The sequence below is a fragment of the Dermacentor silvarum genome, chromosome 7 (assembly GCF_013339745.2).
Source record: "Dermacentor silvarum isolate Dsil-2018 chromosome 7, BIME_Dsil_1.4, whole genome shotgun sequence".
In the NCBI taxonomy this organism is placed as follows: Eukaryota; Metazoa; Arthropoda; class Arachnida; order Ixodida; family Ixodidae; genus Dermacentor; species Dermacentor silvarum.
Window position 1 is genome coordinate 172,270,354 of NC_051160.1, and position 15,756 is coordinate 172,286,109.

Genomic DNA, 15,756 nt, shown 5'->3' on the forward strand with positions numbered 1-15,756 from the left:
ATCTTCCACTAAGCAATTGGGGTGATGACTTTTTGGATATCACTTCATTTATTTTATTCATTTATTCAGTATCTGCATTGCCAATAAGGCATTACAGCTGGGGGGATGACATACAAAAGTTTATAGAAGGTATTTATACACTCAAAGCAAGGCAAAATGCATCAACAGATGTAGTTTGTGCGACATCAGGTGGGAGACGATTACAGCTTCCAACAAGTGATACAATGAGCACTCCAGTCAAGGCCACAAGGAAATTTGGCCATGCGAATTGTTTATTACTGTAAAATTATGCACTAGGTTCACTACTTTATGGACTAAATTATCTCAAATGCCAACAAGGCATAAAAGAAGTGCTAGTCTGGCCTACCATGTCGCTTTTACTTGAAAGTAAATGCTTCTGCTAACAGTGAAAAAGAGGTCTCGGCATGAGTGGCTGACTTGCCATGTAAGGTAGTGAAGTTCCTGACAAAACAACTTCGCTAAAATGGAAGAGCAAAAAAACAGAGCACTGCACAGCGTAACGTTAACGCTTTACTGATGATGATTTAACTAGGAGGCAACCATTCGGGCTATTTGGGTATGTCAGGCCGGTAGGTATCACTGCTAAGAAAAATGCAATGAAAGCAAGGGATGACTCACAAGTGAGAGTTTATTTGGATGCCATGCATAACTGCAGTGCAAAGAAGTTTGAGCACAAGCGGAAGAATGGAGACACACATGTTAGACTTAACAACGCATTTTTATTAGGAAAGACACGAACTTAATTTATACACAAATCATGAGACACGTGTGCAAGTTAGCCTTTGACGAACCTAAACACAGCTGAGACTACAAATGTTGACAACAAGTGACACTGTCCTTGCATTTTTCTTACATTTCATTTCTTGTGACTTGTCCTGCCTTTGTTGTGGCTTTTTGCAGTGCTTGATTCAGTCAACTAAGAACATGCGTGCACTTTTCACTTTAGCACCTGTCTTCGTCTCCTGTGTGTGTGTGCATCTTTTCTTGTGCTAGGATAACTCCCCACGACAGCTATTTCTTGGCGTCTTTCCTAATAAAACGTAAGCTGCAAGTCGCTCTTGTGCTCATTCTCCATCTTTTTTGTTTACTGCATTAAGATAGCCTTAACCAGCTTGCTAATTTTCAATGCTGCTTGTTTATAGAAGACTAAACTCTGGTATCACTTTGGTGAAACAACAGATAGATACAAGCTCGCCCTTGATATGTTCGTACACATACATTGGAGCCTGGTTGAATGGGGCATGAGATGGCACGCAAGGGCTGGGTTTGCAGTGTAGTTTGGGTTTGTGGGTGATCAGCTGGTGTAGCTGGTTTGCATAGGTCCGCACAGGACGAAACAATGTAAGCTCGTGTGTGGACAGTGAGGTTCGAAGATGAACTTGTGAAGCAGCCTAAACTGACAGTGTTGCACCTGGCACATGCACTATACACACTTTTTGACGACGCACTTTGGGCTACGTGATGGGCGAAAGAAAAATGCACCCAAAGCCCCAACCATCACAAAACTTGCAGTAGATACTACTACTTCATTGACGCACAACATAAAGCAAAATTATGTAAACAAGCTTGCCGTGGTGCTGTGTTATAAAAATAACAAAAGCAATTTTACCAATGAAATTCATTTTTTTTTTTGACTGCCCGATTATTTTTAAATTTTTTGCAGCAGTCTGTGTCAAAAACGTGGGGTGGCAACTGTACAGTGGCTTTGAGGCTGCTTCAGCTGCTGAACTGCATATTTAGCTAACAGGAACATTTTCAGTGAAATTTAAACAGTCCTCCTTTTAATAAACTTTTGGAGGGCTCACAAACATATGCGATGCATTAAAAAAAATTTGTATGCTGTCTATGGAAATCAAGGCAATGCCTATTTGTACTGCCTCTCTTCAATAATATAGACATTACAATGAAACGCCTGCTCAGACACACAACTAGAACATTTTATTTTTAAAGCACGGCGAGTTTTCAAAATGCAGAGTTTTCGAATGGGGACCCCAACCATTTTGGGCACCAAAGATAGATTGTCTCCAGTGTGCGTGCAAGATGGCAAGTGGCGTTTGCATTGGATGCACACCATTCTTAGAATTTAGCCGGCCACCGCACCAGAAGCTTTGTGTCAGCATACATGGCAGCACCAAATGAAACAACAGCTCTCACCTGACACCAAATGAGAGATTTCTGAGCAACTTACAACACCCGTATGCAAATAAAGATAATGCAGGCTATAGCTATCCCTCATCTTGCGTAAATCACAAAATGTGAAGTATAATTTACGCTCGTTTTCATGATTCGCTGCCAATTGTGAGACTCCTAAAATCTGGAAGCTTTCCTTCTAGCTAGCCGAGTGGAGGGAAAATCTTCGATCAGAATGTAAACATTGCAAAACCAGCCGACACATCTCATTAATTTACATGGGGTACTCGCAACTTACATAAGCGATGATATGCATTTAAGCTCAGCATACAGCTTTTCTTTAATTCCACATTTTGGTGTAACTTCCCTTTCCAGCCACAGTCGAGCTGCAATGGCAAGACAAGAAGCCATGCGTAAAGCCTGGTGAGTTTCACAAACTCTCCGATCACTCTTGCTGCCTGTGTAAAGACACCTGACGTCATGGAAAGTGGCATGCTTCAGGGAGGAGCCCTTCGCGTGCTCGACTCGGGTGGGTTGCCCGGTCCAGAGTTTGGCCTACTGACCCCCCCCCCCTGTGGTTGCACCCTTCCCCATGTGTCGCAGAAACGGACAGGAGGGCAGACCGAAGTGGTGGAATGACTCCCATGTGTCTTCGCTGTGCATATATTATTTCACAAAGCCACGTTACGGTACCTTTAGCAGTAAACCACGGCCCACAAACTTCAGTAGCCGCAGCAGCAGTGACCGACTTTTACTCGTGCCTTACACATCCTTCCCTAGTACCTTAACCACAATTTGCCTTATACTAACCCTGTTACTTTTTAGTAGACTTTCTTTCTTTTTTTAAATTTTTGCGGAGCCTCAAGAATATTTAGCGTATCCCGAAGGATGTTGAATGTTGTTTTAGTCGGAAGGAAAAAAGGCAGCATTTTCGGGAGGAGCAGTTCCAGTCCTGAGTGTTACTTTCCCGAGACTGGACTTGGCATGCATGTTTCATATTATGCTTAATGAAAAATGCTCATTCAGCCACTGTAATAATGATGGATAATGCACATATTCCGCTACAATTTGGCACGGACTAGAATGCGGTCGGGCCTCTTTTCTTGTGGTTCTGCTGCGTTGAGTGCCAGCTGTGCAATGTTTATTTAGTGCAGCGAAGTGTTTTACAACTAACTTCTAGTGCACAAGTCTCAATGCTATTGCAGTGCTTGTGTTTCTGTATCCAGATGGGCAGTAACATTCATAGTGGGTGATTACTTTTCATATTTTAAACTTTTCTGTTAGTAATGTTTTCAACACAGTACAGTGGTGAATAAAATTTAGAGCCTGAGTGAGGCTAATCATTCTCATAAAATTAATTTTTGGTGACAGTGCAAGTTAGAACAGGAACCCAAGGAGTCAAGTTTAGACAAACCCCTGCACTGCCCATCAGTTCACAAGGCTGCATGGAACGCCAGTGATGGCACGCAAAGATGGCAGTGGCCCGATTTTCCTCGGAGGTTTGTAGCGGCACGTATTACGCAAGTCTCTGCCACTGCGCTACTTTTGGGACGAAAATAATATTTCCCTCTAATGAAGATTTCCTGTGAATTCTCCATCCTGCACCCAAAACTTTAATGAAATTATGGGGTTTTATGTGCCAAAACCATGATTTCATTATGAGGCACAGCGTAGTGGTGGACTCCGGAATAATTTTGACCACCTGAGGTTCTTTAACGTGCACCTAAATATAAGTACAAGGGTGTTTTCGCATTTCGCCCCCACCGAAATGCTGTCGCCATGGCCGGGATTTGATCCCCTGACCTTGTCCTTAGTAAGCCCAACACCACAGCCATTAAGCAACCATGGCAGGTAACCCTGCACATCAGTGGTGATGGGCCACCGCTGCACATGTTCAGCAGTGACAGCAAGAATGCACCTTTCTGGAACAAAAAGCGTCAACTCCAAAGGTGAATGCTGCCTCCGAGTTGTGAAAAAAAAAATCGCCGGCCCTTCCACTTCGTGAAGATGGTTAACGAGCGAACCTGAAACGCGTGGCCCCGGTGTTTATCACTGAGTTAATCCCGAGGATTCATTAAAGTAGTGCTCAATTATGAGGTTACACACACATTCGGCTGCGAGGAGAAAACGACGTCACTGACGGTATGCCTGCAGTCTGCCGTTGCCACTTGAGTTCGATGTCACGAGTTTGCTCGGCGGCGCGGTTAGCAGCATTCGCCCGCCATTGCTGCTTGCAATTCTTCGAAATTAAATTGCTTAAAAATTAAATGTGTCCGTCACGTAAGACTATGAATGACTCATACCCCCTTAAGCAATGGCTCATACCCCCATAAACGCGGTCTCTCCTTTATGAAGACAGAAGAGAAGTGAAATTCTACGCTGGAATGATTACCGGCAATACAGCCAGGTGCGGAAGCACACGATGACGACGAACGTGGGAGCAGTGGCATGGGCGCGTGCCGCACAATCACGAGCACGAGCCAACTGCGGAAGACGACGACGATGCTCGAGCCAATGCTGATGATGATAGTTTTCTGTGGACAGGTGATTTCGCCTAGCCATATAAAGCTTCTTTCAAAACTTTTTTTTTTTTTTTACCAAGCCAAGCTTGCCAGTGGGTATCCCATAATGGTTGAAGACTCTCGGCAGAAGAGGTTTCGCACTACCAGTACAAGGCTGTGAAATACTCACAGTATTCCCACTTTGCCTTGTTTACTGCCGTGTGCTCAAGGTCACAGGTTGCACACTTTACATTTGGTATCGTCGTGTGCACTGTTCAGGGCTATGGGCATCGTGAAAGCCAATTTCTATGTCACTCCTAGTCTCTCAAAGCATTAGTACGAGATGCTCCCCCACATGCCTCTTTCTTAGGCACAAAATTACTTTGTTGTTTGAGGCAGGAACAGAGAACACAAATACGTATGCGTTTCTTGCGAGATGCACAAAAACTGAATGCATCTCATTCAGCGATCTGAAAAGCAATTACTATAATTAAGGGTTCGACAAAAGCTCGGCGAGGAAACAACATGGTTAAAGAAAACGTGCACTCGCCAACCAAAAAACAAAAAGAAAGAATGCAGCAGGTTCATCATGTCGGAATCTATATACAGCAGAGCTTTATGTGAGTGCGTAAAGAGTCAACACACGAGTGCACTCACCACGCACGCACATACAAACAAACAAACAAGCGCAGGTGCACACAAATTATACCGAGCCTGTTGTTAAGCGGAGTTGCTGGCTACTAGCGAGTACGACGGGCGCCTTGAATGCATCATGGTTTCAGAGGCAGCATGCGCATACGTACGCAGTGCAATTCGAATCCATTCTATCCACAAGAAGTGTTTACTGCCTCATTACCGTGCAGCCGTGGAAACGCGAAGGCGAGCTTTCTGCCTCTTTTTTTTTTCATTCCCCGCTTTGGCCGGCGGCGGCACTACCGCAGACGCGAGCGATATCTGGTGGTGGTACAAGGAACCCAGCGGCGTGTGTGGCATGCATATTCCACTGTGATTGGTTGGCCTATTCAGCAAGAGAGCGCCAGGGCATTTTTTTTTTTCGTACTCCAGTACTGCATTCATTGTGAACATGGCACCTGTATTGTGTGCCGAAACGTCAAAAACGTTTCTAAAAGCGAAGCTCTTGTTTGCGAATCGCACCGGGTTTCGTGACCATGGACGCGATTCGCAAAGAAGAGCTTCGCTTTTAGAAACAAATCATTCTTTTGACGTTTCGGCACCCAATACAGGTGCCGTGTTCACAATGAATGCAGTACTGGAGTACGAAAAAGAAAAATGCCCTGGTGTCGTCTACAAAATTTTGTGCCAAGCCTGCGAGGCTTGCTATATAGGCGAAACTAAGAACTTAAAAAGAAGGCTACAGCAACACCGAAATGATGTAGTGTCAAACACATTAGGCAGAGCATCACACAAGAACAGGTCACAGTATTTATTAGCAATTGGATTCCGTCCTGGAAAAGGTGAAGAAATTATCAACCCACTATCTCCTTGAATCATTTTGCATACAATCTACGGTACACACGATAAGCCGGACACAGGGGGAGCCTTCCCTGAGCTATATGCAAACACATTACGTCATTTGGCACGTACATAAGAAATACCACCATGCACCTCATTGATTGTGAACAAGGCACCCAGAATGGGTGCGGAAAAGTCAGAGATTTTCTTTTTTCTTTTTAGTTGGCGAGCGCACGTTTTCTTCGACCACAAGTAATTACTGCACTGTGTCTGACTTGCTCAGTTTTTGTGATAGGCACGCAACCATACAGTTCGCTTGCAGCAACTCACATTGCATGCCCCACTTTCACTATTGCCATGTGTAGTGGTTAGTATTTCAAAGCTGTTTCAAAGATAAAGATTAGTAGTGTGAGTTTTACTACACAAGTAAATGAATATTCATTGCCCTATATTGATATGCTGATGAACAAAACATGCATACTTCACACGACTGCAGACACTAGTTTTTCTTGAAGTACGTCATTCTGAATATTTTTAAATCTGCAATAAAATGATCAAACTTTACAGAGGCTGCATTTTGTTAAAGAAATTGACCCTTTAAGGATTAAGTAAGCTAATGTGTGACATTTAGGTCTATCAAAGAGCTTCACCATGATGGTGGTGTTGGTAACACCAATGCAAGCTTTTTCCTTCAATTCTTTTCATTGACTGCCCAATTATTCAGACATTATTGTCCACTGCACTCTCTCTACAAAACTGGTCTGCAATTGTGCGAGATCATTTTAGTTAGGCAAATACTTGCGAAGATCTGCAGCCTCAGCCCAAGTTTCAGTTATGCATAGCACAAATTTTGAATGTTCCAAATATTGTTCCAAATAATTGTGTAGCAATTCAGTTCTGCAGAAGCCTGCAAGGTGCAAGAAAGTACATGAAAGGGAAAAAAAATTGTAAATGAGAGTTGCCTTATGCCGCATTTTACATGGAAAAACAAAAACACAGGCACAAAAGCACAATTTCCCAGCATCATCTATGCTTACCACCATAAATAAACATATTCTTGCCACGAATAGAGCAGTTTTTAGTTTGCACTTCCATACCTGCATTTGTGTCATCCCTTACTTTTCTATTTCTGTGTCAAACACAATAATGCAAGACAACTATGAACTCTGTCACGTTTCTGAATTGTACCCAACCTCATGAGATTAATATCTCCAAGATTCAAGCGCAAATATCTTAACACCATTTGCGCCTCATGAAGGGCACTGGGAAATGTGCTTTCTACAAAACTTTATCAGCCAATCCAAAAAATGTTTCAGTCTGGACAGACTACAGTGCAATCTCGTTGACACGATTTTGCGTAATTCGTTTTTCGAGATAATACATTTTTTGTTCTTTTACCGGCCAATGCCTTATAGGAGCAATGTAATTCGGATAATACGATTTTTGGATGATATGTTTCATTTCCTGGTTCCCATGACGATCGTATCAACAAGATTCCACTGTTGCACCACTTTCTAAACAAAAATCATCCTGCCTGGCTTCCATGATGGTGATGAAAAAAAATTTCCAACCCAGTACAATTGACAGTCCCAAAAGAGGACTGCCATCACAGAGGAACACAAGAGGGGTGCAGCTGATTGCTTTTCAATGAGCAGGAACAACCCGTAACAACTTCACTCGCTTCAATGCGATACCAAGTCAGTGCAGGGGGCCATGCTTCAGACAAAAGGGGGAGGGGGGGGGGGGGCATGCACTATGATGCAGCTCCCCATAAAATGCCATTATAACATAGGGAATATGCAAAATTCTGCAAGTAGGTTTCTCCACACATCTTGTTCGAGCCACACAAGATGGCACACGTCTCCCTAGAGGTAGAAATAAAGCAGGAGCCACTATGCTTGCCATCATCTCTTGCATCCTTGCTCTCTGCCCTCAGAGAGCAGATGGTCGGCCATCTTGTGTATCTCAAATTGGTACGTATAGTGGAAAAGCCTATTGCCTACATATCCCCTATTGACATCAAGGGCAAGAAATGGCGCTTCTTCAGACATCTTAAAGGGGGCTCTGCAACACCTTTACTTCAAAATTGGCAACACAATGCAGTGTGCATAATGCCTTTCAGTAAATATATTCCCGTACAATTTTCTAAAAGCACCCAATAATAATGGAGGTGTTCACTTTCGCCATGCCTCCTGTCTTCTCAGAGCCGACAGCAATTTCCTGCTATCTCCCCATGGTGAGGTGCCACCAGCCTGGAGCAACCACTTTTCCCCTTTGCCAGAACACTGTGAGGGCTGCCGTGCGTGCCTCCCCATGCTAGGGAGTAACTCGTGATGGTGAACCTAATGGCAGGCAGCTGCAGACTGTCGTGCTGGCTCCTTGACAGCGGCCAAACTAGAGGGGGCCTCGAAAACTGCACGTCATACTTGACAAACAGCGCCACTAACACAGACGAGGACAAAGAAATGAGACACCAGCACTCACTCTCAACTCAATGCTTATTCTGTTGTAAGTGTTGCTGTGGGCTACCTGGCGGAGAAGCGTCTTAGCGTGGGTGTTTCAGATAAGCACGGAATGTCTGTGTAGAAGCCGGAAGGAAGTTGCACAGAAAAATAAAGAATTTTCAACCAGATTGAAGTAAAGCACATCAAAAGTTAAACAGCAGGCCCTTGCAATACTACAAGACAAGAATCTTGTGCATCTGATGTCTGAAGTTAAGTTGGGAGGTTTAAACTTACAAGCATTTTTTTCAGTTACCGTATTTATTGAAATCTAGGCCGATAGTTTTTTTTTTCTTTTAAATAATCACATACCAAACTCTAGGGTCAGCTTAGGTCCGAGGACTTTAAAAAGCGCACCAGTTTTTAACTGAAATCGATAAATATGATGCAGCTAGCGCCATCTAGAACAGTCAGTATCGCAGTCACTACTAGCTGCACCAGTAGCCAACTGAAGCACACGAGCAATGTCGCCATTTTGACCTGTGTTGTATCAGTAGTATCGGTATGGTGTAGTATCGGCGTGCAGCGTGGCGTTCATCGTAATGGCACCAAACAGGCGATGTCACTATAACTTTCAAATGGACAGTTGTGCTAGCCGCAGAGCCATTGTGGAACGTTCAAGCAGGGCGGGACCTCGGCATCGATGAGAAAAACGTGGGGGTGGGGGCGACGGGAGATGATTTTTGTGTATGCCGCAACGAGGACGGCATTTACCCAGGCACTTTGATCGTGCGCTCATTAAAAAAGTGCAGCATCTCTAATGTGCTTGATGATGGTACTCGATATAGTGCACTGCTTGAAGATGGCAGCGATAAGGAAGATAGCGACGAGGCTAGCAGCGATGACAAGGTAGAACGAGCTCGGCATGTTCATATTCAATAAATGCTGTTTTCATTTGGTGAACGCTGTCCTCGCTATTTTGTTCGGCTTACATTCGAGATAAGTTTTCTTTTCTTTTTTTGTACTTCGGACTTTCGGAGGTTGGCTTAGGATCATGTTCAGCCTAGATTCGAGTAAATATGGTAAAACTAGATGTGTGTGAATACGAAATAGTAGATTTCGAATCGAATACAGTAAAAGCTGATTAATTCGACCCTCGTTAATTCGAAAAATTGGTTAATTCGGACACGTCCTTTGGTCCCGGCAGGCGTTTGCATTATTTAATGCAATGAAACTCTCGTTAATTCGGACATATTTGGCCGCACATCGGTTAATTCGGACAACTCTCGGTGCTCGACGAGTGCGGAACGCCGCAAATGTGCAACGCAAACAAGCCATAACTAGAGTGTACTCTACCATAAAGTATAAACCGCATTCACGCGATCTTGCGCGCGACAGCGACAAGCGACGCGATGAAGATGGCTGTCGCGGTCGCTCGTCGCCTACAAGTCGCACCGCATGCGAGCGACGACTTTGAGCGACGTCTCCCCGGTGTTGCCGGTATGAGGGCAGCAAATACTCGCCGAAACTGGCGTGACGTTTGCTTTATTAATTTAAGTTGATGTGTTTTAGAGTAAAGAGCAGCATAAATATTTCTAAAGGTCTTGCACTACGTTATTATCTTTGCACGTATCAAAATCTAGTCGTTTGCTCATTCTGTGCGACAATCGGTAGTACTTGACTGATGTATATCCAGTTCCGGCTTCGCGCTATTGACTAGTCGCTTATAGCACTTCCGGGCGACGAGCGACGAATTCTAGATTTCTAGAACCGAGCGATTGAGTGAAAAGACCAAGCGATCTGTTAGCGCGACGGCCCGTTTCGTCGCTTGAAGCCGTCGCTCGTCGCCGTCGCGCACAAAATCGCGTGAATGCGGTTTGGGCTTAACAGCATTAGCGTCCACCGAAACGAAGCGACGGAGTTCGCATCGCCATAGCCATCAGTGGAAATCATACGGGAATGACAGCTACGCCAGAACGCTTCGTGCCTATTTGAGCCTTTAAAGCTTTTATTCTTGCGTTTACCGGCGCGCATAGCACTGCGTTGGCCGTATGCCTTCAAGACTGCGTAGTCGCCATCCGTGATCGCGTTGATAGCGGCCGCGGTTTCATCCGCAGCGGTTGCGGCAAAAAGTAGTTTCGTTTTCACTCAGTGTCCGTGCCGTCAGGGAATCGAATACGAACTCCTTGAAAAGAAAAAAAAAAAAAGAAAATAAATTTGAGCCATTCCACGCCGCCTCGTGTTGTTTTCCATCCTTATCCGCATCGCCAGCCTCGCGCGCCTCTGTCCCGTTGCCCTTCCGCCCCTCCGAACACGAATGGTCCGCGCCCATAGCTCTGTAAGCCACGCCACCCTCCGAAACATGAATGGACCGCGCCAAAACAACGTTAGCATCCTACTGAAACGAAGCGACGGAGTTCGGATCGCTGTAGTCGTACTGGAATGACAACAACGCCGGAAGGCTTCGTGCCTATTTGTGCCTTTAAAGCTTGCGTTTACCGTCACACATAGCACCGCGTTGGCCGCGTGCCTTCATGACTGCGTAGTCACCATCCATGATCGTCTCGACAGCGGCCGCGATTCCGGCCGCCGCGGTTGCGCCAAACAGTAGTTTCGTTTTGACTCGGTATGCACGTCGGCCACGTGCCTTCTTAACTCGGTAGTCGCCATGCATGATCGCGTCGATATCGACAGCGGTTTCGTCCGCAGTTGCAGCAAACGGTAGTTTCGGTTTGACTCTGCGTGCGTCGGCCGCGCGTCTTCAGAACCGCAAGGTCGCCGGGCATCATCGCGTTGAAAGCGGCCGCGGTTGCGGCAAGCAATAGTTTCAGTTTTTATTCAGTGCAAAGCTGTCGAGGATGAAGAGAGAGAGCGATTGCTGTTGCGAAGAGGAAGAGGCGCACCGTCTACATCGCGATGGGCGGCGACCCGGCGACATGGGCGAAAAAATAAACGGGATGTGCGCGTGCTAGTGAAAAGCGCGTCTCAGATGAAGACGCGCGCCGCGGCCTGCGATGTGAAGGAAGTCGCGAGACCTTCGCCGCTGCGAGCTCTAATCATTCACGAGATGACGAGAATTGCAGCTTCCGCATTGTGTTTATGCAAAATCGACACAGAATTTGCGGATAAATACTGCAAATAAGAGCGTGTTGACGTAGTAAGCATTTGTTTATTGTTTTCTTGATAGCCCTCGATAATTCGACATCCGGTTAATTCGGACATTTTTTTCGGTCCCGTGAAATCCGAATTAATGAGCTTTTACTGTATCAGAAAGTTTTTCACAAAATTTAATGCTTACAAAATTTGGGCAAGAAATCACGATGCGGCACATGCTCAGGAGTCTCCTAGCATTTCATAACAACAATGTAGCATGCTATCATTACCTTGATTTCAATGCATATACAATCAAAATCAAGATACACAGTAGAGTCGACTCTTATTAAACGGAACACCAAATTAGTATGCCAGCCCTGATTACTGCTGCAATTTTTTTTCATCAATAAATTTATGTTGAATAGAATCAATTGCTTTTTCCCTCTGAAAATAATGAATTAGTGACGTTGTTGTACTGAATACCAATGAGGTTCTCTGTTTGACACCAGTGTTTTGCAGTAACCTTTTATTTATGGCACAGAAAGTATTGCTTTCCAGTGTTCTTTCTCCAAATGACAGAAGGGCTATCCCAACTTTACGACAGGTGGGTTATCATTAGATCTACCTGCGTGCAATAGATGAAGCGACTGCGCATCACGTGACTCGATTATCGTTGTGAGTGTAGCCGGCACTGACGGTAAAGAACAGGCACCGTCGGCTCTGTTTCATTGCTACGTTCGCCGTGATTTGCCACCTGCCAAAGATTAAAAATCTGGAGGGTCACAGCAAGTTTGCCAAATGCGCCCCCCCCCCCCCCCCCTCGGTTTATCCACCGTCCACACAAATGCACGCAAACGGGTCGTGACACTTTCGCGCTCGCCGTGTAAATCCAAAGCCAGCCTCGTGACAGGTTGCTTGAAGCTACAAAAAGAGACCGATGTGCATCTACGAATAGCATCAGTAATGAGAGGCTGCCATAGGGTGTGTCACAAAGATTGCGGCAGTGAATAACTTCGTTGCCATCCCGTGCACTCGTTTTGCTTGTGATGCGGTTTGTCAGCTTTCCGAGTGTCGCGCGGCTGCTGCGAACAGATCTACATCGATTCGGCACCGAACCGCCCACCCCTGATGAAGCAATGCTTTAGGCCGATGTGGCAACGGGCCGCAAGCCGTCGTGCAGTGCTTGCCGCTAATAGAGAGTTCTAGCGCGTCCGACATTCTGGAAAACGCAGGCGGACTGGGCGTTTTACCTGATGAGCGGAGGCACAAACGTGAACCGCCTGCATGGTGCAGCCACCTGGCAGCGCGGAGCTCAACGAGACAAACCCAGCTAAAATTGCAGTAACGAACTGTATTTTACTTTGCTGCTGGCATAACTTTTCGGCAGCAACACGATTACACCACCGCCTAAAATTTGCACCAGCAACCAAGTAAAATGCACTTGGTTACTGCAATATTAGCTGTGTTTGTCTAGTTGAGCTCTGCGCCACCAGTATTTACAGAGGTGTGCGACTACAGAATAGTAGATTTCAAATCAAATATCAAATAAAGAAAAAAGAAAGCCGAATATCGAATTGAATATCGAATTTCAGAAAAATTTTCAGATTTTACCAAATTAGTATGCCAGCTCCGATTATAGGTCAGTTCTAATATATGAAGGTCTGGAGAATATCTTTAAATCACTAAAATGTCGCTTGAATAGAATCAAGCACTCTTCTTTCTCTGAATCTAATGAGTTAGTGATATTCTGTTGTACTGAACACTGATGAGGTTCTCAGTTTAGTAATGGACCTGTGTTTTTCTGCACTTTTATTTATTGCAGTTAAACCTCGTTACTACAAACACCAGATTAACAAACTTTTCCGAGATCCCCCGCTGATTTCTTATAGTTTCAATGTAAAAATGTTTCAGAACTACGGACTGAACTTTTCAGAATAGCTATTGTTATTCAATTTCCCTGTTATGTTAACAACGCCACACTACTACGAGCTAATATTACAAAATGTGGGGATTCTTAGCTTTTCCGTGTATACACGGCAGCCGAAACAGTAGGCTAGCAGACGAGGTGCAGAAAGCGGACCCCACGGCGAAACGGTGCGGAAAAACTGAGACAGCGGCTGAAAAAAGAAATATGGTGAACTCTATAGAAAATACAACAGCGCAGGCCGAGAGCCAACAGCGACGTTTTAATGGATAGCTCATACGGTGACAACTTACGAACTGATGAGTTGATGGGCGGAATGGCTAATTTTGGGGCTTTCTTTGTAACGACCTTTCAGAATAACGAACAATTTACCGCAGCCGCCTGAAGTTCGTTATATCGAGATTTCACTGTGCACATAAAGTTGTTCTTTCCAGTTTTTAAAATACAGAAAGGCTAACCCAACTTTACGGCAGTTGGGTTATCCTATGGCCAATCTGCGCGACAGACAAAAGGATCGCGCATGACGTGACTCAATCACCGCTCCGCACGTAACCGGTGCTGACGGTAAGGAGCAGGTGCCGTCCATCAGGCTGGTGATCTGAATAAACGTTTAGTTAAGAATCAGCGCTCGTGTTGTGAAGATCCTTGTATGGGTTGGAGCTGCTATTTGTCAAATATGACTTCCACCAACAGGCCCCAACTTCCTGCAGGACGCAGTGCGCAATGTTTCAAGACTGCCAGAGAGAGCGTGGGCTCCCTTCTACGCACGGCAGAACAATATTTGGCTTGCATGTTAATGCCAGCACTGTCTACAGGTCGCAAACGTTTTCTTACCATGTTCAAAAAAGTGTTGCAGTTTCCCTTCAAGATGTGCAACTTGCACAGACTTTTCACTGCGTGGACAGAACATGCCATGCATTTGTGTCCCGACTGTGTGCATTCAGAGGACAAACAATGACCCGCAGTGCATGCCTTCTCCCAGAAATGTCATCAATAAAAAAATGACCAATTGTTTGGCATTGGGAAAGACACAGGACGTACATCATTGTCCGAGGTTCCGCACAGGCCGCAGGACTTGCATTCGATGCACTGCCAGCGGTACTTCTTCACCGACACAGTCATGTTGGGCGTGAACTGGAGGCACGACGGGTGCGCTGCACACAACAACACGGGGCCTTTTATTTCCCACTCCACAACTATGAGCCACCACACCTCTGGAAACGGGAGAAGTGCGCATGCAGCACAAACAAGGTCAGTGAGCAAGTCACTTCCGAAAGCAAGTGTACGGCGCACGTAAGCATACAAGTAAGGCTAAATAAATCAGTTGCCAAGACAGAAGTCGTGCAGAGCAGAAGCTTAAGCTTGCACAGTGGGTGCATTCAGTCCGACTGAGCCACACTTCTCACGCAACACTTCCCTATGTGCTCATCTGAATGATTAATTTTATATTTATGCAAATCTCCTTCCCAACTGATATCGAGTATCGCGGTCAATCTTTATGAAGCGCACAATACAGCTCTTGATGAACTAGCATTTTTAAACACATAAAGCTTTATTTCAGTTGCTATTCGGAATCAAAGTTCTATTTCATCTTTTTTTTCCTTTATTCAGTATTTTGTGAATGTGGCATTCCAATATTTGTGAGTCCAGCCATCAGACAGACATGCTTTGAGGGAAATCAAACATCTTTATGTCCTGTGGAATGAGCAGATGTTCTGTGGCATAACCACCGTTAGCAATGTGTGGCCCGAGCGTGTTGGTGCAATTTGACACACAGCTGGTGCCGTGATGATGACCACCGCTACTGTCGCACTAGGAGTCACTGCTCTGCATCAAAATAACTAGATTCTTTAACAATTTTCCTCAGATGTCAAAGCTCCCATGCGACATTATATTCATGCACAACTATATGCATCAAAGGATACATTAGGTATTCCTATGTTTCTTGGAACAATGGCATTTTGCTTATGAATTAACGATCCAGGAAACAAGCTTTTTATTGCATACTATTTCACCTTTTATTTCCCACACACATAAGGCAACATTGTGCCTTACGCCTCTTTATGCATTATTATTATCATTATTTATTATTCAAAGCATACCAAAAGGCCCTCTTCTGATAGTATTACATTGGGCCAATCATACTTAAATACAAACATGTCCATAGGCAAAG

At 44.9% G+C, this 15,756-nt stretch overlaps 1 protein-coding gene across 1 annotated transcript in view; it reads right to left on the bottom strand.

The window, feature by feature from the left end:
• The window catches only part of LOC119458695 (zinc finger protein ubi-d4 B), a 111,027-nt gene that overhangs the window by 13,754 nt on the left and 81,517 nt on the right, over positions 1–15,756 (bottom strand). The window contains exon 7 of the mRNA XM_037720555.2: positions 14,625–14,737. Within this exon, the coding sequence (XP_037576483.1) occupies positions 14,625–14,737 (113 nt within the window). The remainder of the gene's footprint in view (positions 1–14,624; positions 14,738–15,756) is intronic.